The following is a 22,788-nucleotide window of genomic DNA, read 5'->3' on the forward strand; positions in this document are numbered from 1 at the left end:
ATAGAGGGACAATAGATGGCCAGACCCAGATCCAGGCCAGACTCACCCAAGCAAGTCCCCAGAGTCAGGGCCCACCCACACCCCCCTGATTACAGAACCTCCCCAGATACCCCAGACCATATTTGCACAGCTGGCATTGTTGGAATATTATACTTTTTCAGTCTACTGACTTTTTAATTACATTTTTAATTACATTTTTATGACATACTATACAATCATTTAAGCTGAAAGAGAAAATGAGTCAAAGTCCCATGAAAAAAATCAGCAGATCATTTATTACATACAGCAACATGAAACAATAAAACAAATGGGGTAAAATAATATAATGTTCATGTATAGTGGATCTATTTCTGTGCATAACCAATAAAGACTGGAGCAAGTTGGTAGATATCTCTTACTGGTTGGTGTAATTAAGTGCTTCTTGATGCACTTGTGGTTGAAAACAGTAAACTTGCTTGAAAAGTTAATGTAGAATTTGTTTGTAGCTTACCAAAAATACAAACAAACCAGAAGGAACTAAACAGAAAACGAAACTGCAGTGCTTCTTTGTCTCTCTACTTCGGCTTACTGCCGTCTCAAAAGAAGAGTCCTCTCATCCTCCGCCCGATTCCCTGTCTGTCGTACAGGACGTTGAACTTGTTGATGAACTGGTTCATACTGTTGCAGGTCTTAGTGATGGTGCCTAAGTAGGCCATGAGGCCCACATCATTACATTGCTGCCGGGACAAAAGAAAGGCAGCGTTAGAAAAAGTATTCACTGAGCAACACAGCAACATGAAACAAAAACTTTCATTTCACTGTCTGATGTACAAATTAAAATCTTTGAATATATATAACTGAAGAATTGACTCCCAAACTGAAGTGAAGTGAAACATTTGGGAGTGAAAAGGTCTGCAATATTCCATCTTGAAAAAGCCAAAACCAACAATGAATTTATACAACTAAAAGATACAAGGCTCTAAACTCCACTAAAATAGACACGGACGTTCTTTATCATTGACTGTAAACACATCACTGTACTGTCATCCCTGTTATCTCCTCCTGTTTGTGTAGTGTTTTGTTTTTGTTCAATATTAGTATGTATTAAAAAAATAATGGCAGTCTTGAGAGAAAGAAACTATAGATTTGTAATCAGTAGGAGTGAATCTGCTTCAGGCTACGAGCCCCAAACCAGCTGGGGAAGTCAAACTATTAAGAGATGGACTAACATTTATTTGTTTTTTTGATCAATAAAAACATGGAATAATGCCAGCCTTATACTTTAACATGTTGATGAAAACATCTCCATGCATTAGGGATGTAAAAACCTTTTGTACACGAAGGTACTTAAAGCTTGCTTACATCATAGAAGTCCGTTTTGAATTTTATGGTGCTGAGGACCGGCAATCTGTGGCACAGGGCGTTGGCTTCCCGAAGTATCTCATGGTTAAATGGCACCTCTCCTATGGTATATGAAGACAGACAGGAAACAAGTTAAAGCATAACATATTAAGACAGTGAGATCAGACTATGGGGTTGTAATTATAGAGGTACGACCTCCCTCAACCATGTAAAACATGTTTTCAAGACTTATTTCCACATTTTTGCTCTCACTGGCTCATTAGAAAAGACCCTGTCATCCTCTCACCTGATTCCACGGCTTTGACGTACTCTAGAATGATCTTCACCCGGCTGTGGAGCATCTTTATCGCACTGTGCTGGGCTATAAGGTGTTCGGCAACTAACAGGGTGGACAGAGAGAATGTTGAGTTAAAACCTATTCACACAGATTACATTTATAATGACTGTGTCTGATTGTCAGTTCACACCACATCATCTTATTTTAAGAATAAATTAATCACAAGCACACTCTAATGACTAATGTGCGAGGGATAAGAGAGCCTGTGATCGGCTTCAGAATTTTGAAATTGAAAAGAAGTATTCTTCTCTCACATATTAACATCAGAAGTAAAAAAAATAAAAATAATCTCTGATCAATATTAAATCTGTGCATTTTACTTATAGCTACCCAATATCATAAAAAAACCTAATACCAGTATATGGTAGAAAATTGGGCATTCACTGAAGAATAAGAGATCATATAACAACAACACCACACGACATTTCCCCTCAGAGAGAAATTAATTTGCTTTGGTATCATAAAAGTCAACAGAAATGAGTCATCTTAAAAACAAGACAGTTCATTACAGACTAATCTGCTCTACCACCGTCTGTCTAGTTAATCTATAATTTTGAATGCATAGTCTCTTCATATTCTATTCACAAATATAGAGCACAAAGTAGCCAGAATACTGCTATTGAAATCTTAGCTTGTACGAACTGCAAAAGCCATCTCATTTAGATTTATCACAATCTGAGATAAGAGCTTAGACAATGGCTTCTATTAGATAGTGTTAAGATAAAAATGTTTAGAAAAGAAGCCTTAAAAACAATACATGAGTGCAAATGATTTATAGCGAACAAGAACTTAACTCTGACCTGTTGAGTTTTCTCCGGTGCCCGTGGCCGTCATCCGAGCTACGTGGTCAACACCGATTCTCTCGGCTTCCTCTGTGGCCAGAGTGTACGTCAGCTCAGCAAACAACATGGTAGCCTTAAAAAAAAGTGTTTTAATTAGGTAAAACCATAACAATTCTCGATGAGAGACTGTCTCACTGTTGTAAGGAAGGATATGTAGATGATATCAAATACAAAGATTACCTCGCCATTGATGATGTCGATCACAGACTCATAAACACTAACAGGAAGCTGCAGGAGAAAAGGGCATGTTGTTTAAAGCAGCTCAATCTAAATAAACAACCGGGGTGATTTCTCAGTTCAGAAAGTAAAAAAGCAGAGGAACTCACATCTGTGTGTTTTGTCATTGGGTTGAGCTTGAGGAAGAGAGGGCTCTCAATAATCTCACACACCTGGCAGAGAATGGCATAGTGAGAAAATATACTGCACAGTCTAAAATAACCATCAGGCTTTCAGATTTTCTTTTATTACCAACAACATAATTAGTCTTAATGGCCCTCTTGTTATAGAATCGTGGCACCGCATGTCATTTTTCTAAGCTGACAGAGTGTTGGAATTCTGTAAACGCAATTTCCATTTAGTTGGACATTAATCATAGACAAAACATATCAGAATCTCTACAATATTAATGCTACTAATAGGTTTCAAAATAAAGAAAATTTATCTTTGCCATCTGACCAATTAAAAGTCAACGCAGGTTAGCCTTGCACGTGCGGTTGAGGAAGTGTGAGAAGTAAATTATGCGTTTACATTCAGATGTACAAAATGCACCTTTAACTTTTGCCTACCTGCTTGTGAATGTGGATGTCTGAAGCATCAGGAGGGCCACCTGTGGTGTACCAGCCCAAGAACTCCATCTCTTTAAAGACCTGTTTAACTGAGAGGCAAAAAGAAATATGAGAAAGAAAGAAAAACTACAGCAAGCACATCATTTTGTGTATTAACCCCCTTTGACTAATAAATAATCAATAACTGAATCTAATATTCCCTCTGCGAAGCAACCTGGCACTCTTTTCTCCTTTATCTTCATTTCAGCAAGTTACCGCTGGACTGTTACAATAAACAACGTATGCATCCACAGTGACTTTGGCGCTGCGTGGCCCTTGACCTCAAATTGTATCTGCTAGACGTTTGTGGTCATGGATGAGAAGTTCATGTATTTTAGGCTTTTCCACTTATATTTTTGTGACTCCTACTTATAAAACAAAAAAAAAGCTAATCTAGCATTTGGGGAATTGATCTCACAGAGCCTGGTTTTTAAGTAACTTCCTGAAACATAAGTATATGTTTAGCACACAAAGCCAGCCAATTTTCTTCTGTATTCTTAAACAAACACTCTGCTGCTAGCAGTAATAAAAAGAGAAACACATTAGATAGAATAGAGCTGCATTCTTGTCCTTCACACATACAAACCACTAACATTGTTCCTCCTTGGTGTAGTAGTACTCCTTGTCAATATGCACTCTGTCATCTATGGTGTGAGACAGCAACTCAAAGGAGTTCATCACCTCAATGTTTCTCCCCTCCTGCTTCCCGATCAGGGCTCCAATCACTGAGCAGGACAACAGATTATAAATAATAACCTGTTCCATTACATTCAGTTACTCAGAACACGAGACAATACATTACATTAGTGATGATGTGCAATTTATTTCTTCCAACACATACCCTGCATTGGTCGTCCCTCTTGTGAACGGATGCGTATCCAGTGGTCTGATATGTTAAGGATAACCAGAGGGTGTAAAGCCACAGAAACGCTTCCAGTCACCCCGGCGGCCATAACACTGGGGCTGGCTAGAGTCACAAAATAGGAGGGTTAGTTACTGTTCAAACTTCAAATCTGGAGAGGGGCAGGGGAGACAACTCTCATGTAGTGTTATGTTTAACCTAGGTGGTGGTAAATACACTGATTTTTATAGTTTTTCTAGTCTGAGCAACCACTTAAAGCACAACACAATGCAGCATTCACCCATGCTTAGCTGACGACCGCTCTACCTCCTGAGGCTTGTAAGAGTTGAGCTTAATAGTATTGGTACCCCTAAAATTTGCCTGACTTTCTGGTCTGACAACATCATAGGAATGATAAGCACTCCAGCAGACTTTCATAATTAGGGCTCTACTCATTAATGTTTCATCTCTTGGAAAGAATATAGAACATAGACGTTTGAGAGTTGTGGCGTATAGACCATTTTATTGTATTTAAGGAACTAACGAGTGAGAGGACAGGGGACAGGGGAGGTTTAGTAAGCTAAGTGGATAGATAGAGGATAAATGGACATATCGGAGGTACAAGACCAGCCCTAATTTCATATTGTGTTGTTGTTATATCGTATAAATATATTCTTCTTAAACCTACCTTAGCGGTTACATTCGTTTGCATTCCAGAGGCTAACTCCAGTTAAAATAAGTGATAGATAGTTCTTAATACTGACTCAAACATCCAAAGTGATTCATTTGTTGACAGTTTTATAGCAGAGCCGTGAAACCTAACGTAACGTAAACCCGTTCGTCAGCAAGCTCGCTACCTACGGCCTTTTACACCACTAATACATTACTTACACCCATCCACGACACACGCGTGAGACGCGGGCAACAACGTGCATACACATGCATGTTTATTTCTGACAGAAATCGGGAAATAAGTGAGAAATACTCGCCTGCCCCATCCACTTCCATTCCTCCACCATTGCTGGTCGCCATCTTGTCCGGTAAGCCGCGCAGGCGCAGTGGACTGTTCACCTAACGAACGTTAGGTGGCAACGTCGCTTCCTCGGGTTGTTCTAAAATCAGCTCGTAGTAACTGATCTAAATTTAGCAGGTGTCTGTAGAAAGCAGGGCTGATTTATTTCAACAGAGTTAAAGTGCCGAGTGTCGAGCATAAAGAAGGACCTTTTATTTAATCGGCAAACTGCCGCTAGGACCAACAGTCAACGCGCAGCTGTTTCCGGGGGATTGCTGATGTAGGCGCAACCTGTGTGCGTCGGGATATCAGTCCGTGTTCAAGGTTTAACTAGTTTTGTTTAAAAAATGGATGAATTTAAAGCGTGTAACCTTGATTACTTCCCAGAAAACATTTTAATTGACGTGTTGTCTTATTTGAGTGTGAGAGAGATTGTCAAAGCTGGAAGGTAAGATGGATTTAACTTAGCTGACATTATTTGTTATTCGTTTTGTCAAATAAAACTCAGTGCCAGCTAGCCTTTGTTGAGACTCACGTCACCTGATGAAGTTAAGTGTTGTATTTTGCGGTGTTTTATTTTAGAGTGTGTAAGAGATGGAAACGCCTCGTTAAAGACCAAAGACTGTGGAGACTTGTCGATCTGACTGCATGGAAAGGGGTAAGCATGTTACTGGCGATGTGGCGTCACGCTTTTTTCTCTTGATGTATCTTTTAACATAGCTTAGTGGTTATTTCATGTGGGGAACATAGCAACGTCATGCAGCATGATTAAATAGCCATTAAAAGCATACAATAACACTCGACCAATAGCAACGACTTCACCACTTCCTTTAGCTTTTAAAGAAGAACGCCTGAGAAATAGAGCTCAACTCTCTTTCCTCTGAAAACCAAAAGCCAAGTCAGGACACTTTGTGTCATCAGGAACTCACGATTAAACTTTGAAAGTCACATCAAATCAATGACAGGCAAGCAATCTTCATTTCTCAGGTCTTTACATTCATGAATGACATTCAGCAAATGACTAATTACGATGAGTGAATGCTATTACATTTGGGTTCTGTATGTCTGTACAATTATTGACAGAAGTCATCTCTCTTGCCTGCTATACATATTCATGGTCTGCCCATTGTGTGTTAGGTGACGTCCCGCATACTCTGGCTCCTGCTGCGTCAGTACCTGGGTTGTGGACTGAGGTGCCTACGGTTACGTGGTTTGCTGCTTTCTGCCCGAGGTGGAACCTTTCTCTCCGAGTCGTGGCTCAAAGCTTTGTCCACAAAGTGCCCGCGTCTGAGCAAGCTCTATCTTCTGCACGCAGACCTACGAAGCCTGCCCAGTTGCCAGCTCCTACCTACGTCTTTGCAAGTGCTGGAGCTGCGTGGCTGTGAGCTGCCTCGTGAATTCTTCAACCAGACTACTCCCACTTCACCCGCTCATTCCCAGGAACGGGCCGAAGCCACATCCAGTGATGGTGCTCAACAGCAAAGAATGCATCGGAAAGGAAAGGGGCTTGGCTCAACATCAGGGATTGGTATTTGGAGGTTAGTTCTAAACAACGTGCCCTCTTTCACGGACCAGCATCTGCAGAGTCTGACATCATGGGAGAGGCTCAGTCGGTTGGAGCTGCGTGACACCTTTCGTGTGACGGCTAACGGGCTCAGGAGTTGTGCTGCCAAAGATGGCGTGTGTGGTGTGGAAGGGCTTTCCAGGCTCAAGTTTCTGGAAATAGGCATCACAGGGCGTCAGGGCTACCAGTTACAGATGGCCTCGCTTGGGCTGGGGGCAGGATGGCTCGGGCTGGAGGAACTGAGTCTGGGGGGTAAGGAGGTGGGGCCAGGCTTGCTCTGCGCCAGTCGCCTGAAGGACCTGAAGTGTCTCTGCCTGTGGGCCTGCACGCTCAGCGAGATGCAGATAGTGCGGAGCTGCAGGATGCTCCGTGGGCTCCGCCAGCTGGAGTTTTTGGATGTGACCTTCCAGCCTCGGCAGTGTCCACCAGTAGTGGAGGGGGAGGGTGACGGTAGTGGAGAAGAGCAGGAAAATGAGGAAGCTGCAGGTGGAGAGAACAGCAATGATGAAAACAAGACAATCGACGTGAACGATCCCATTCCAAGTTTGCGTCGCTCGCTGGCTGTCTTGCTGCCATCCTGCACACTAGTTTTCACCAACTGCTCGGTTCAGATCAACGTTGAGTAAAGGTGCTCTCTGCTACTGGCAAATATACAGTAGATAGATTTCACTTTCACATAGACATGTCATTTTATGTAGCATTATAGAGATCATGAATGCCTTTTTATTATTCTGTCATGTGTATAACTTTGCCCAGCTGACATGGGCTTACATGATTTCACAAATTAATTGGAGCCCCAGTTCCAGATATTCAGACCTTCATGTCAACAACCTTTTTAAAAAAAAATCACTGAGAAAACATATATTGTATAATACTGGAGAAATCCAAGAAAACTTTGATTAAATAGTCCAGCTTGCCTTAGTTTCCAGGCTTTTTAAATGGTTTCCCCCTAAATATTTTTTTAAAGATGTTTGGCTTCTAGACTATACTTTTGTTTTAATAAGCAATAATAAGTTGTTTTTTTTACAGGATATTTTCAAACCCCTTTTCTTCAGACTTGAATAAAAGCTTACTTCTGGTGGTGCTGAATATTATGATATAGTACATTTTTACTGTTGTTAACCAGACGGGTTACCTGACAAATTAAGTTACTTCATCACATTGGTGAAGAAATCCTCTTGACACAAAGCAATCGTTGTCTTTGCTTTGTAACATTTCTTCAGGGACCCCATACATGTTAGAGATACCACATTACAAACGGTTTGGAAAAATCTCTGAAGGTAGACAAATAGCGAAAATCAGTCAGGCAGATAACTGAAGCATACTGCTGGCAAGGATGCAGCTGTTTCCTGTTCCTTCCTTTTCAACAATGTATTTAAAATATATATATGTTACAAGCAGGTGTTTGATTTTGGTGTTGAAGGAAAACGGTATACGACAAATTGACATGACTCTTCATCAAGTCCCTATTCTTTCTAACCTCATTTTTAGCTATATGATTTTTAGTAATAAGGAATTGTATGTCTGTGTATTGTATTATTAAGAAAAATATGAAAGATCTGTGTCATTGACATTAATTGTATTGCATTCAAAATTTTAACCATGAGAAACTGAGTTTTGAATAAATCTATTTTGGACAAATACATTTAAATATCATTTGTCTTCTTGCAGTTGTATTTTAACAGACCAACTTCTCATGAAATCCAGCGGTTGTTCAACAAGTCTGTACATATTGATTTAATTTGTCAACAGCATGTGCTGCTCCTGAATGGGGGGATATGGTAAATTTGAAATTGTTAAGCTTTCATGAAGCCACATTTTAGTTTCTTATCCATATGTCTGTGGTCTTTGCTGAAATAATTAGTAAATCTATCTGTGACGACCCCTCCTATCCAGTAGGGTCTGTGTTCCTTTCCCTTGTCTTGGAGGACATTAACAGCTGATGATTCACACCTGAGCCTGATTGTGGCTCCATGTATCAAAGTTCATCACAGCAACTTGTTTTGTATTGCCTCCTTTGTTGCTTTATTTGATTAAGACACTCTCACACATCCACCCATGCATACTTACTGATCACTGACACTTTAGATCTGTGTAGCAGTTGGTTCTGGTTGTTGAGACTGATCCCTGTGCACCTCGTTTGGTGACTGACTTGCACATTCTGGTTGTTTGGGAGACTTGGACCAGTTGACTGACAGAACATTTGGATAGTGGATTTTCTATCTGGTTCCAGCTTCACTGGATTCTCTACTTTTCTCTGTGCTGTATCATTGCAAATATAGTATCTTTGGATTTGGACTGACAAAACAAGCAATTAGAAAATGTCACCTCGGGATCGGATCAATGTGCATCTCTCTCCCCCCACTAGTTTTGACATTTTACTGAGTCGGCAGATATTTAATAATGATTATTTGCAGCTCTCTATGTTGTCGTTAAAACATCACCTAGCTAAGAAACAGCACAACAGTTACATGAATTCGGTTATATTGCAATATCATTACGTTCATTTGGCCAGGTTATCAAGAAAATAACCGAGGAGACAGTAGCCATTACAATTACCATACCGGAAGATGAGGAAATGAGGGCGGGTCGACGTCTGACTCCGTGTGTACACCAATCACACGCTTGCAACTATTCTGGCCAATAGGAGCCGTCTATGTGTTGCGCACCGACCAATCGGCTTCAGGAAGAATAGCTTTTTGAAAACGTTGGCGGTCGCGGATGTTCATAATAGTAACGCTGGGCTTTCTTTACTAAAACGTTGTAGAACAACTCTTCACTACGATGCAGGTAAAGTTGTATTTGTATATATTTTAGAGAGGATTAAGACTGAAAAACAGATGAGTACAACGAACGATTCGTATACGTTAGATTAGATTGCTTTAGTATGACAGATATTTAAGCTAACTTATTTAGCTAACATTAGCGTTGGGTCTGCTACCTTCTTAAGCTAACTTCGCAAGACACGTTATAACACGCAGTATATAGCGTACTTACAAAGTGAATTATATTCATTGGCAGATGTTAGTGAAACGTATGTAACCAGTGTAGTGCTATTCCACGTCTTAATTTCAGGCAAGGGGCCTTCGCTAGGCTACGCCAACGGTAGCCTACTAAGCTAATTTTTAAACGGGCTAACGTTAAACGTAACCCAACGTTAAACGTAACTTCACGTTAAACTTACTACTTTGATAATAAAGTCTGAAAATATGGCAGTCCTGCGGCGTTAAATCATTGTTTACTTCAATAAGTTGTCTTTTACCATATTACAGGGTAACGTCAGTCAAACAATGAATTACAACGACATGTATCTAAGGTTACGGATCACCCCGTGTGAAAACGTTACATTAATACCATATATAGCAATGTTTTCACAACATGGTGTTGAACATGTATACTGAAATACCAGAGTACTTGTACAGTGTATCATGTATGTACCCACTACAATAAGGCATATGGTATATTTTTTGGGAAAGTGTATATTTAATTGTAATTTATTTGTAATCTTTGGAAGCTGTCACGTACAATAGTTTCATACAAAATGTTTACTACTTTGTGAGAAACCACAAAGAAACCTCAAATGGCTTCTCTGATTAACACAATCTGTCATTTCAAGTAACTACTTGCACATTTAGGTAAATGTCACAAACAACACACACAGAAAAGGAAGGAAAAGACGCATGCTCAAAAGGATTGCAAGTTAATGTGAACTGTATGTATTTCTTCACAGAATAAGGAAAATTATGAACCGAGGGGTTTACAACGACCGGTAAGATATATTTGTAAAGAAAAAAAGAGAGGTGCACATTTGCCTGTGTGTTCAAAGAAAGTAATTTGATTACCCACGATAGTATTTCCACTGACAAATCCCAATGGCTATTATGGGTATCAAAAATATTGGAAACTATTATTGGCTGAAACAAAAATATATTAACGCCTTTCTAATTCTGTGTGTCTGATTCTGAATATCAGTTTGCAACCCCAAGCATGGTGGCAGGGCCACAGCGTGTTCAGGTGAAGCCACGAACAGATATGGACAAAAATGCCATCACAGGTAACATTACCCTCCTTGCATGCAGACAGCAGTCAGACAACCTAGGAAATGTGCCTGTTCTGATTGTCTTATCATTTTAAGGCCCTGGGAGAGAGTGTGTTGGCTCATCCTCCAGTGCAGCTTCAAAGTAAGTATATTTGCAAGTACTTCTCCAGTTGTGTTCACTTCTTATTTATTTATTTTTTTTACATTCAAAGCTTCATTGAAATTATTGCAAGCCACCACTGTTATGTACGAGTAACAAAAACTAATAATATTTAATGTTGCTAAATTTCTACCTGCAACCGGGTACCGGGAAATAATTGAAATACACCAAAACTACACAGAATTAAAACGTAATGTTTTGAATAAAGATTCAAACTATTCTGTTAAGTCATACATTCATACATCTAAATGGTTAACATGAGAATATCCTTCTTTGAACTTTTCTCCAGGAAAATCTCAATCGATGACTTTGACATTGGTCGACCCCTAGGGAAGGGCAAATTTGGTAATGTCTACCTTGCAAGGGTGAAGAAGCTGCAGTCCATAGTGGCACTGAAGGTGTTGTTCAAGTCACAGATGGAGAAGGAGGGTGTGGAGCATCAACTCAGGAGGGAAATTGAGATTCAGGCGCATCTGAAGTGAGTATCCTGGAAAACATTTTCATAATTTCAACAATATATTGACCTTCTCGATCTAACCGTGGATAAAGGAGTACTTGATGGGCTTTAGTTCTGTAGTAAAATTTACTTTCAGGTTATTTGCTACTGACCATTACACGAACACTTCTCAAACACTCGCAGGAATAACTTGTAGTACTTTGAGCTACATGAGAACAGTAGTATATTCCTATATGGGCTAACTAGGTGGTGCATTTTCCACAAAAATGGAGAGATGCTCCATTTTTGAACAAAAATAAATAAAAAATAGGTAGCTTATCAATATTATCCCAGAATAACTAAGTCCTTGCACTTAAATTTACTCAACTTGCTTTAATAAGGATTTACATCTTGTCCTGTGAACATGCTGACTAAATCTATTTTACCTTGTTTTAGAAGCATGTCCTGTGAACATGCTGACTAAATCTATTTTACCTTGTTTTAGAAGCACAGTCTAAAGTCTGCCTCAAAACATAATCTTTTTTTCTCCTTAGGCACCCCAACATTCTGCGCTTCTACAATTATTTCCATGACCGAAAGAGGGTCTTCTTGGTGCTCGAGTATGCCCCACGTGGTGAAATGTACAAGGAGCTGCAGAGATGTGGAAGATTTGATGACCAGCGTACCGCCACAGTAAGAGTTGGCAGATTCTCACTGTTCAAAGAGCAGTTTGACCACTGGGATTGATTATATTAACAGTTTTGTTTTTAATAATCTTGAATAATTTATTTAATTATTTTTGCGATTCAATGCCAACTTCTATATTTCCAGTACATGGAGGAGATATCTGATGCACTGTTGTATTGCCATGAGAAGAAAGTGATTCATCGTGACATCAAGCCAGAGAATCTGCTTCTCGGCTATCGTGGAGAGCTGAAAATTGCAGATTTTGGTTGGTCTGTCCATGCACCTTCTCTAAGGTGAGAAACTGCATTGCCATTACGGTTCTATAATGGAAATGCACCACTGTGTTCTGTCAAACGGCTCAATACTGCTGTATCATGTTACATGAATCTGCTTGTTGCTGCCTCTGCTTTCCCTGCTCACTTCTTTGTTTGAAACCCATCTAGACGTCGTACAATGTGCGGGACACTTGACTACCTCCCTCCAGAGATGATTGAGGGCCACACCCATAGTGAGAAGGTGGACCTGTGGTGCATCGGGGTCCTCTGTTACGAATGCTTGACGGGCTCTCCACCTTTTGAAACTGCCAGCCATTCAGAAACATACAAAAGAATTACGAAGGTTGGTGTCTAATGCCTTATTTCCACTGCATGGGTCAGCTCGACTCAACTCACTTTTGGCACCAGGTCCTTGGCTAATGTTGAGTTTATCCTATTGGGCCACATCTGTTCTGTTGAGTCACAGTCTTGGCTATTATTAATTGATAGAATTCAAACATTTCAAGATTAACTTCAAGGTTGTGCATCTCAAATCACATAACTAGGATGTTGTGCCTAACATTTCTGCAACAAAGTCTTGAATCTTAATGAATGTCATGAATGGTTCTCCTGCACACTTATTGTTCACATTCCATTAATACATGTTGACTTACTGTTTGCAGGTGGATTTGAAGTTCCACAAAAGCATCTCGGACGGTGCGCGGGACTTGATCAGCAAGCTGCTGCGCCACAGTCCTGTCGATCGTCTCTCACTACAGAGTGTCATTGATCATCCATGGGTGCGCACCAACTCCCGCAGAGTCCTACCTCCCATCTGCCCTGCCAAGAAATCCTGAGTCCACCTGCCTGCTTAGCTTTCACTAAGGGGTGTTTTTATCTGTCCTTCACAAGAGACTCTGGGCCAGCATGTTTTGGTTTCGCTGCCATGGGCTTCAAACTGCCATTATGCTGGCACATTTTATGATGGGTATGAATGCATACCTGCTTTTTTTCTATTGTACAGTGTGATCTTATCTCTGTCTAGTATGTTGCCTAGAGGCATTATAGCATTATAGAGATAATGAATGCCTTTTTATTATTCTGTCATGTGTATACAGTGCTTTGATAAAGTATTCATACCCCTTGAACTTTTTCACATTTTGTCACTCTACAACCACAAACTTAAATGTATTTTATTGAGATTTTATGTGATAGACCAACACAAAGTAACACATAATTGTGAAGTGGAACGAAAATGATACATGGTTAACAAAAATTTAAGCAAATAAAAATCTGAAAAGTGTGGTGTGCATTTGTATTCAGCCCCCTCTACTCTGATACCCCTAAATAAAATGCAGTCCAATCAGTTGCCTTCAGAAGTCACCTAATTAGTTAATAGAGTCCACCTGTGTGTAATTTAGTATCAGTATAAATACAACTGTTCTGTGAAGGCCTCAGTGCTTTGTTAGAGAACACTAGTCAACAAAGAGCATCATGAAGACCAAGGAACTCACCAGACAGGTCAGGGAAAAAGTTGTGGAGAAGTTTAAAGCAGGGTTAGGTTATAAAAAAATATCCAAAGCTTTGAACATCTCAAGGAGCACTGTTCAATCCATCATCCAAAAATGGAAGAAGTATGCCACAACTGCTAACCTACCAAGACATGGCTGTCCACCTAAACTGACAGACTGAGCGAGGAGAGCACTGGTGAGAGAAGCTGCCAAGAGGCCCATGTTCACTCTGGAGGAGTTGCAGAAATCCACAGCTCAGGTGGGAGAATCTGTCCACAGGACAACTATAAGTTGTGTACTCCACAAATCTGGCCTTTATGGAAGAGTAGCAAGAAGAAAGCCATTGTTGAAAAACAGACATAAGAAGTCCCGCCACAAGCCATGTTGGGGACACAGCAAACATGTGGAAGAAGGTGCTCTGGTCAGACGAGACCAAAGTAGAACGTTTTGGCCTGAATGCAAAGCGCTGTTTGTGGCGGAAAAGTAACACTGCTCATCACCCTGAACACACCATCCCCACCGTGAAACATGGTGGTGGCAGCCTCATGCTGTGGGGATGCTTTTCTTCAGCAGGGACAGGGAAGCTGGTCAGAGTTGATGGGAGGATGGATGGAGCTACATACAGGGCTATCCTGGAAGAAAACCTGTTGGAGGCTGCAAAAGACTTGAGACTGGGAAGGAGATTCACCTTCCAGCAAGACAATGACCCTAAACATACAGCCAGAGCTACAATGGAATGGTTTAGATCAAAGAATATTCATGTGTTAGAATGGCCCGGTCAAAGTCCAGACCTAAATCCAATTGAGAATCTCTGCAAGACTTGAAAGTTTCTGTTCACAGATGCTCTCCATCCAATCTGGTTGAGCTTGAGCTATTTTGCAAAGAAGAATGGGCAAAAATGTCAGTCTCTAGATGTGCAAAGCTGGTAGAGACATATCCCAAAAGACTTGCAGCTGTAATTGCAGCGAAAGGTGGCTTTACAAAGTATTGACACAGGGGGGCCGAATACAAATGCACACCACACTTTTCAGATTTTTATTTGCTTCAATTTTTGTAAACCATGTATCATTTTCGTTCCACTTCACAATTATTAGTTACTTTGTGTTGGTCTATCACATAAAATCTCAATAAAATACATTTAAGTTTGTGGTTGTAGAGTGACAAAATGTGAAAAAGTTCAAGGGGTATGAATACTTTTTCAAGGCACTGTAACTTTGCCCAGCTGACATGGGCTTACATGATTTCACAAATTAATTGGAGCCCCAGTTCCAGATATTCAGACCTTCATGTCAACAACCTTTTTAAAAAAAAAAATCACTGAGAAAACATATATTGTATAATGCTGGAGAAATCCAAGAAAACTTTGATTAAATAGTCCAGCTTGCCTTAGTTTCCAGGCTTTTTAAATGGTTTCCCCCTAAATATTTTTTTAAAGATGTTTGGCTTCTAGACTATACTTTTGTTTTAATAAGCAATAATAAGTTGTTTTTTTTACAGGATATTTTCAAACCCCTTTTCTTCAGACTTGAATAAAAGCTTACTTCTGGTGGTGCTGAATATTATGATATAGTACATTTTTACTGTTGTTAACCAGACGGGTTACCTGACAAATTAAGTTACTTCATCACATTGGTGAAGAAATCCTCTTGACACAAAGCAATCATTGTCTTTGCTTTGTAACATTTCTTCAGGGACCCCATACATGTTAGAGATACCACATTACAAACGGTTTGGAAAAATCTCTGAAGGTAGACAAATAGCGAAAATCAGTCAGGCAGATAACTGAAGCATACTGCTGGCAAGGATGCACCTGTTTCCTGTTCCTTCCTTTTCAACAATGTATTTAAAATATATATATGTTACAAGCAGGTGTTTGATTTTGGTGTTGAAGGAAAACGGTATACAACAAATTGACATGACTCTTCATCAAGTCCCTATTCTTTCTAACCTCATTTTTAGCTATATGATTTTTAGTAATAAGGAATTGTATGTCTGTGTATTGTATTATTAAGAAAAATATGAAAGATCTGTGTCATTGACATTAATTGTATTGCATTCAAAATTTTAACCATGAGAAACTGAGTTTTGAATAAATCTATTTTGGACAAATACATTTAAATATCATTTGTCTTCTTGCAGTTGTATTTTAACAGACCAACTTCTCATGAAATCCAGCGGTTGTTCAACAAGTCTGTACACACTGATCTAATTTAAGTCAACAGCATGTGCTGCTCCTGAATGGGGGGATATGATAAATTTGAAATTGTTAAGCTTTCATGAAGCTACATTTTAGTTTCTTATCCATATGTCTGTGGTCTTTGCTGAAATAATTAGTAAATCTATCTGTGACGACCCTCCTATCCAGTAGGGTCTGTGTTCCTTTCCCTTGTCTTGGGGGACATTAACAGCTGATGATTTACACCTGAGCCTGATTGTGGCTCCATGTATCAATGTTCATCACAGCAACTTGTTTTGTATTGCCTCCTTTGTTGCTTTATTTGATTAAGACACTCTCACACATCCACCCAGGGCCGGCTCTACCTAATTTTGTGCCCTAGGCGAGATTGCTCTCCGGTGCCCCCCCCCCCCCCCCCCACACACACACACACACACACACACACACGAATTACACCAGCCAAATGAACAATCACACATGTTTAATTTGAACAACAACAGCAAACAGCAAAAAATGAGGGCGACTGGGAATAGAAAATCATTTTTATTTTCATTGTTTTAAATTTATTTTTTATTTTTTATTTTTTTGCTGGAGGGGCGCCTCGCTGACTGATAAAACAAGCAATTAGAAAATGTCACCTCGGGATCGGATCAATGTGCATCTCCCCCCCCCCACTAGTTTTGACATTTTACTGAGTCGGCATATATTTAATAATGATTATTTGCAGCTCTCTGTGTTGTCGCTAAAACATCACCTAGCTAAGAAACAGCACAGCAGTAATATGTATTCGGTTATATTGCAATATCATTACGTTCATTTGGCCAGGTTATCAAGAAAATAACCGAGGACACAGTAGCCATTACAATTACAATACCAGGGGTGCAGTCGAATAGTCTTTTTTGCTTAGGAAGGTTCCTAACTGAAGAAGTGACCCGGAAGTAAACAAGTGGCCGCCATGATAAGAGCTGTTCGAATTCTCTAAATGCAAAGGAAAGGAGCACCAATGCTTCCTTTCAGAGCTCCTTTAGCATAGGATGCAACGGACCTTCCTATGCCATAGGAAAGGAGATTACGCCGACCCACAATTCTTTGCGAGAGCAACATTTAAAGTGCCGCACACCTCGGCCATTAATGAAAACAAACGATATGTGCATTTACATATTTAACAATGACTTTCATGCAGACATGTAGTAATTGGAATAGTGATGATAAATGTGTATGAACAGTGATAATAATTGAATGGTATTTTTTATTTATTTTATTTCAATCATGTTACAAACTTGACAAAAACGAAACTAAAACCACAAATGAAACGTAAATAAAGCAACCGGTCAAACAGGAGCTGCTGGACCTGAAGCCGGTCAGTGAACCAGCTGTTTATAAAACCAACATGTGGAGAAGTGGATGATGCGCTTTTTGTAGTCCATTATTGTAGTTTATCCAGCGCAGACGCACGTCAATCGCAGGTGCCGATCATCAGCTGTCAATCATCAGCGGTTGCGTTTTAATGACGTAGATAGTGAAAGTCCGGTCGGATTCTCTGAGCACCGCGGTAGACTTTTCCTAAGTCCTTTTGAGTTCTCCTATCGCCTTTCCTTAACCCCGTGACGTTTTCCCCAGAGGTCAAGGAATAGGAGTTAGGAATAGGAGTTAGGACCTTATTTTTTGACTATTCGACTGCACCCCAGAAGATGAGGAAATGAGGGCGGGTCGACGTCTGACTCCGTGTGTACACCAATCACACGCTTGCAACTATTCTGGCCAATAGGAGCCGTCTATGTGTTGCGCAACGACCAATCGGCTTCAGGAAGAATAGCTTTTTGAAAACGTTGGCGGCCGCGGATGTTCATATTAGCAACACTGGGCTTTCTTTACTAAAACGTTGTAGAACAACTCTTCACTACGATGCAGGTAAAGTTTTATTTATATATATTTTAGAGAGGATTAAGACTGAAAAACAGATGAGTACAACGAACGATTCGTATACGTACATTAGATTGCTTTAGTATGACAGATATTTAAGCTAACTTATTTAGCTAACATTAGCGTTGGGTCTGCTACCTTCTTAAGCTAACTTCGCAAGACACGTTATAACACGCAGTATATAGCGTACTTACAAAGTGAATTATATACATTGGCAGATGTTAGTGAAACGTGTGTAACCAGTGTAGTGCTATTCCACGCCTTAATTTCAGGCAAGGTGCCTTCGCTAGGCTACGCCAACGGTAGCCTACTAAGCTAATTTTTAAACGGGGTAACGGTAAACGTAACCCAACGTTAAACGTAACTTCACGTTAAACTTACTACTTTGATAATAAAGTAAACGTTACATTAATACCATATATAGCAATGTTTTCACAACATGGTGTTGAACATGTATACTGAAATACCAGAGCACTTGTACAGTGTATCATGTATGTACCCACTACAATAAGGCATATGGTATATTTTTTGGGAAAGTGTATATTTAATTGTCATTTATTTGTAATCTTTGGAAGCTGTCACGTACAATAGTTTCATACAAAATGTTTACTACTTTGTGAGAAACCTCAAATGGCTTCTCTGATTAACACAATCTGTCATTTCAAGCAACTACTTGCACATTCAAGTAGGTCACAAACAACACACAGAAAAGGAAGGAAAAGACGCATGCTCAAAAGGATTGCAAGTTAATGTGAACTGTATGTATTTCTTCACAGAATAAGGAAAATTATGAACCGAGGGGTTTACAACGACCGGTAAGATATATTTGTAAAGAAAAAAAGAGAGGTGCACATTTGCCTGTGTGTTCAAACAAAGTAATTTGATTACCCACGATCGTATTACCACTGACAAATCCCAATGGCTATTATGGGTACAAAAAATATTGGAAACTATTATTGGCTGAAACAAAAATATATTAATGCCTTTCTGATTCTGAATATCAGTTTGCAACCCCAAGCATGGTGGCAGGGCCACAGCGTGTTCAGGTGAAGCCACGAACAGATATGGACAAAAATGCCATCACAGGTAACATGACCCTCCTTGCATGCAGACAGCAGTCAGACAACCTAGGAAATGTGCCTGTTCTGATTGTCTTATCATTTTCAGGCCCTGGGAGAGAGTGTGTTGGCTCATCCTCCAGTGCAGCTTCAAAGTAAGTATATTTGCAAGTACTTCTCCAGTTGTGTTCACTTCTTATTTATTTATTTTTTTTACATTCAAAGCTTCATTGAAATTATTGCAAGCCACCACTGTTATGTACAAGTAACAAAAACTAATATTTAATGTTGCTAAATTTCTACCTGCAACCGGGTACCGGGAAATAATTGAAATACACCAAAACTACACAGAATTAAAACGTAATGTTTTGAATAAAGATTCAAACTATTCTGTTAAGTCATACATTCATACATCTAAATGGTTAACATGAGAATATCCTTCTTTGAACTTTTCTCCAGGAAAATCTCAATCGATGACTTTGACATTGGTCGACCCCTAGGGAAGGGCAAATTTGGTAATGTCTACCTTGCAAGGGTGAAGAAGCTGCAGTCCATAGTGGCACTGAAGGTGGTGTTCAAGTCACAGATTGAGAAGGATTGTGTGGAGCATCAACTCAGGAGGGAGATTGAGATTCAGGCGCATCTGAAGTGAGTATCCTGGAAAACATTTTCATAATTTCAACAATATATTGACCTTCTCGATCTAACCGTGGATAAAGGAGTACTTGCTGGGCTTTAATTCTGTTGTCAAATTTACTTTGAGGTTATTTGCTACTGACCATTACACGAACACTTCTCAAACACTCGCAGGAATAACTTGTAGTGCTTTGAGCTACATGAGAACAGTAGTATATTCCTATATGGGCTAACCAGGTGGTGCTTTTTCCACAAACATCTCTCCATTTTTGAATAAAAAAAATAAATAAAAAATAGGTAGCTTATCAATATTATCCCAGAATAACTAAGTCCTTGCACTTAAATTTACTCAACTTGCTTTAATAAGGATTTACATCTTGTCCTGTGAACATGCTGACTAAATCTATTTTACCTTGTTTTAGAAGCATGTCCTGTGAACATGCTGACTAAATCTATTTTACCTTGTTTTAGAAGCACAGTCTAAAGTCTGCCTCAAAACATAATCTTTTTTCTCCTTAGGCACCCCAACATTCTGCGCTTCTACAATTATTTCCATGACCGAAAGAGGGTCTTCTTGGTGCTCGAGTATGCCCCACGTGGTGAAATGTACAAGGAGCTGCAGAGATGTGGAAGATTTGATGACCAGCGTACCGCCACAGTAAGAGTTGGCAGATTCTCGCTGTTCAAAGAGCAGTTTGACCACTGAGATTGATTATATTAACAGTTTTGTTTTTAATAATCTTGAATAATTTATTAAATTATTTTTGCGATTCAATGCCAACTTCTATATTTCCAGTACATGGAGGAGATATCTGATGCACTGTTGTATTGCCATGAGAAGAAAGTGATTCATCGTGACATCAAGCCAGAGAATCTGCTTCTCGGCTATCGTGGAGAGCTGAAAATTGCAGATTTTGGTTGGTCTGTCCATGCACCTTCTCTAAGGTGAGAAACTGCATTGCCATTACGGTTCTATAAAGGAAATGCACTGTGTTCTGTCAAACGGCTCAATACTGCTGTATCATGTTACATGAATCTGCTTGTTGCTGCCTCTGCTTTCCCTGCTCACTTCTTTGTTTGAAACCCATCTAGACGTCGTACACTGTGCGGGACACTTGACTACCTCCCTCCAGAGATGATTGAGGGCCACACCCATAGTGAGAAGGTGGACCTGTGGTGCATCGGGGTCCTCTGTTACGAATGCTTGACGGGCTCTCCACCTTTTGAAAGTGGCTGCACTTCAGACACATACAAAAAAATTTCGAAGGTTGGTGTCTAATGCCTTATTTCCACTGCATGGGTCAGCTCGACTCAACTCACTTTTGGCACCAGGTCCTTGGCTAATGTTGAGTTTATCCTATTGGGGCACATCTGTTCTGTTGAGTCACAGCCTTGGCTATTATTAATTGATAATCCATTATATAAAACCATATTTCAAAGAGTGGTCTTCAGAATATTTGTTTCAAATGAATCAACAATCAATTAAGCAGTCCAAAGAATTCAAACATTTCAAGATTAACTTCAAGGTTGTGCATCTCAAATCACATAACTAGGATATTGTGCCTAACATTTCTGCAACAAAGTCTTGAATCTTAATGAATGTCATGAATGGTTCTCCTGCACACTTATTGTTCACATTCCATTAATACATGTTGACTTACTGTTTGCAGGTGGATTTGAAGTTCCCCAAAAGCATCTCGGACGGTGCGCGGGACTTGATCAGCAAGCTGCTGCGCCACAGTCCTGTCGATCGTCTCTCACTACAGAGTGTCATTGATCATCCATGGGTGCGCACCAACTCCCGCAGAGTCCTACCTCCCATCTGCCCTGCCAAGAAATCCTGAGTCCACCTGCCTGCTTAGCTTTCACTAAGGGGTGTTTTTATCTGTCCTTCACAAGAGACTCTGGGCCAGCATGTTTTGGTTTCGCTGCCATGGGCTTCAAACTGCCATTATGCTGGCACATTTTATGATGGGTATGAATGCATACCCACTTTTTTTCTATTGTACAGTGTGATCTTATCTATTTCTAGTATGTTGCCTAGAGGCGTTTTGTGTTTTTTGCTGTCATTTCTTCTCTGAGGCTTTTTTAAAATGGGCATCACTATATTGGGACTTCTGTATCTGACAGTGTTGACACCAAAATACAACTGTTAAAGCTGACTATGTTCTATAATAGTTTAAGATGAAATGTTTGAGGGTTGGGTTGGAACGCTTGTTTTTATTTTTCCCCCAAGCTATACTTTCAATTTCTAATAAATATTACACAATTGTTGGTGGATTTTTAATGAATGCTTGATTATGTGAATGTTGTGGCCACTTTGTAAACTCCAACAGAATATCATAATATGAGATTAGGACCTGCCAGCAATCATTTTGGAAAGTTATAAAATACACTTGGTGCCAGTTTACAAAGTACACCTAGCTGAAACTACCAAGTCCTACCTAAAATCTATATGCAGTTAAAACTTTTACAAAGTGGATTAAATTCATTTTAGATGTGTTTTAATATTTTGAATGCTCTATTTGCATAGTGAGGGTAGAGAAAGTAATGTGAATATTTAAAGAAAAGCTATTATCTTCATGAAGGGTGTAGGTGAACCTAACATAATGGAACTGGGTGTACCACACGACGCAGAAGTTGGCTTCCGATTAGCCAGACTCCGATTCGGCACTTAAGGGGAAATTAACTCATTGTGCAGTGCGACTGGGGTCTGCACGGTGGTGTAGTGGGTCAAAGGTTCGATTCCCGGGTCGGCCCGGGTTCCTTCTGTGTGGAGTTTGCATGTTCTCCCCGTGTAAGCGCGGGTTCTCTCCGGGTTCTCTCCGGGTTCTCCGGCTTCCTCCCACAGTCCAAAGACATGCAGGATGGGGATAGGTTAATTGGTGACTCTAAATTGCCCGTAGGTGTGAATGTGAGTGTGAATGGTTGTTTGTCTCTACATGTCGGCCCTGTGATAGACTGGCGTCCTGTCCAGGTGTACCCTGCCTTCGCCCAATGACAGCTGGGATCAGCTCCAGCCCCCCCCGCGACCCTGAATACAGGATAAGCGGTAGAAAATGGATGGATGCAGTGCGACTGTTTGCCCACTGATTGACTGTTTTTTGTGACACTTCTTGATGTGAAAACTTTTTAGACATTTTAGGT

At 40.1% G+C, this 22,788-nt stretch overlaps 4 protein-coding genes across 5 annotated transcripts; 3 read left to right on the forward strand and 1 right to left on the reverse strand.

Moving 5' to 3' along the window:
- Positions 1–249: 249 nt before the first annotated feature.
- On the reverse strand, positions 250–5,224 carry cops6 (COP9 signalosome subunit 6). Of its 2 annotated transcripts, none has more exons than XM_084010126.1 (10): positions 5,175–5,224; positions 4,186–4,311; positions 3,938–4,069; positions 3,306–3,394; positions 2,847–2,909; positions 2,701–2,748; positions 2,479–2,593; positions 1,628–1,720; positions 1,342–1,442; positions 250–716 (listed from the first exon to the last, which is right to left on the reverse strand). In XM_084010126.1, exons 1-10 carry the CDS (start codon positions 5,215–5,217, stop codon positions 576–578), a joined length of 951 nt encoding a protein of 316 aa, XP_083866252.1. In that variant the 5' UTR covers positions 5,218–5,224; the 3' UTR covers positions 250–575. The 2 variants fall into 2 exon arrangements, with proteins under 2 accessions (XP_083866252.1, XP_083866253.1); XM_084010127.1 differs by having other exon boundaries at positions 4,186–4,307; positions 5,171–5,223.
- A 91-nt stretch (positions 5,225–5,315) lies between these two features.
- LOC311013857 (F-box/LRR-repeat protein 12) lies at positions 5,316–8,382 on the forward strand. The gene is made up of 3 exons (XM_084010119.1): positions 5,316–5,645; positions 5,780–5,855; positions 6,335–8,382. Exons 1-3 carry the CDS (start codon positions 5,545–5,547, stop codon positions 7,385–7,387), a joined length of 1,230 nt encoding a protein of 409 aa, XP_083866245.1. The 5' UTR covers positions 5,316–5,544; the 3' UTR covers positions 7,388–8,382.
- Positions 8,383–9,447: 1,065 nt separating this feature from the next.
- LOC311013122 (aurora kinase B-like) lies at positions 9,448–13,638 on the forward strand. Its single transcript, XM_084009052.1, has 9 exons — positions 9,448–9,551; positions 10,492–10,530; positions 10,734–10,815; positions 10,897–10,942; positions 11,250–11,438; positions 11,951–12,089; positions 12,228–12,376; positions 12,527–12,701; positions 13,021–13,638. Exons 1-9 carry the CDS (start codon positions 9,546–9,548, stop codon positions 13,192–13,194), a joined length of 999 nt encoding a protein of 332 aa, XP_083865178.1. The 5' UTR covers positions 9,448–9,545; the 3' UTR covers positions 13,195–13,638.
- A 4,214-nt stretch (positions 13,639–17,852) lies between these two features.
- Positions 17,853–21,915, forward strand: LOC311013123 (aurora kinase B-like). Its single transcript, XM_084009053.1, has 9 exons — positions 17,853–17,935; positions 18,724–18,762; positions 18,952–19,033; positions 19,115–19,160; positions 19,465–19,653; positions 20,161–20,299; positions 20,438–20,586; positions 20,734–20,908; positions 21,312–21,915. The coding sequence occupies exons 1-9, from the start codon at positions 17,930–17,932 to the stop codon at positions 21,483–21,485; spliced, it is 999 nt and encodes a 332-aa protein (XP_083865179.1). The 5' UTR covers positions 17,853–17,929; the 3' UTR covers positions 21,486–21,915.
- Positions 21,916–22,788: the final 873 nt, after the last annotated feature.

Source organism: Eutrigla gurnardus (assembly GCF_963514095.1).
Source record: "Eutrigla gurnardus genome assembly, chromosome: 5".
NCBI lineage: Eukaryota > Metazoa > Chordata > Actinopteri > Perciformes > Triglidae > Eutrigla > Eutrigla gurnardus.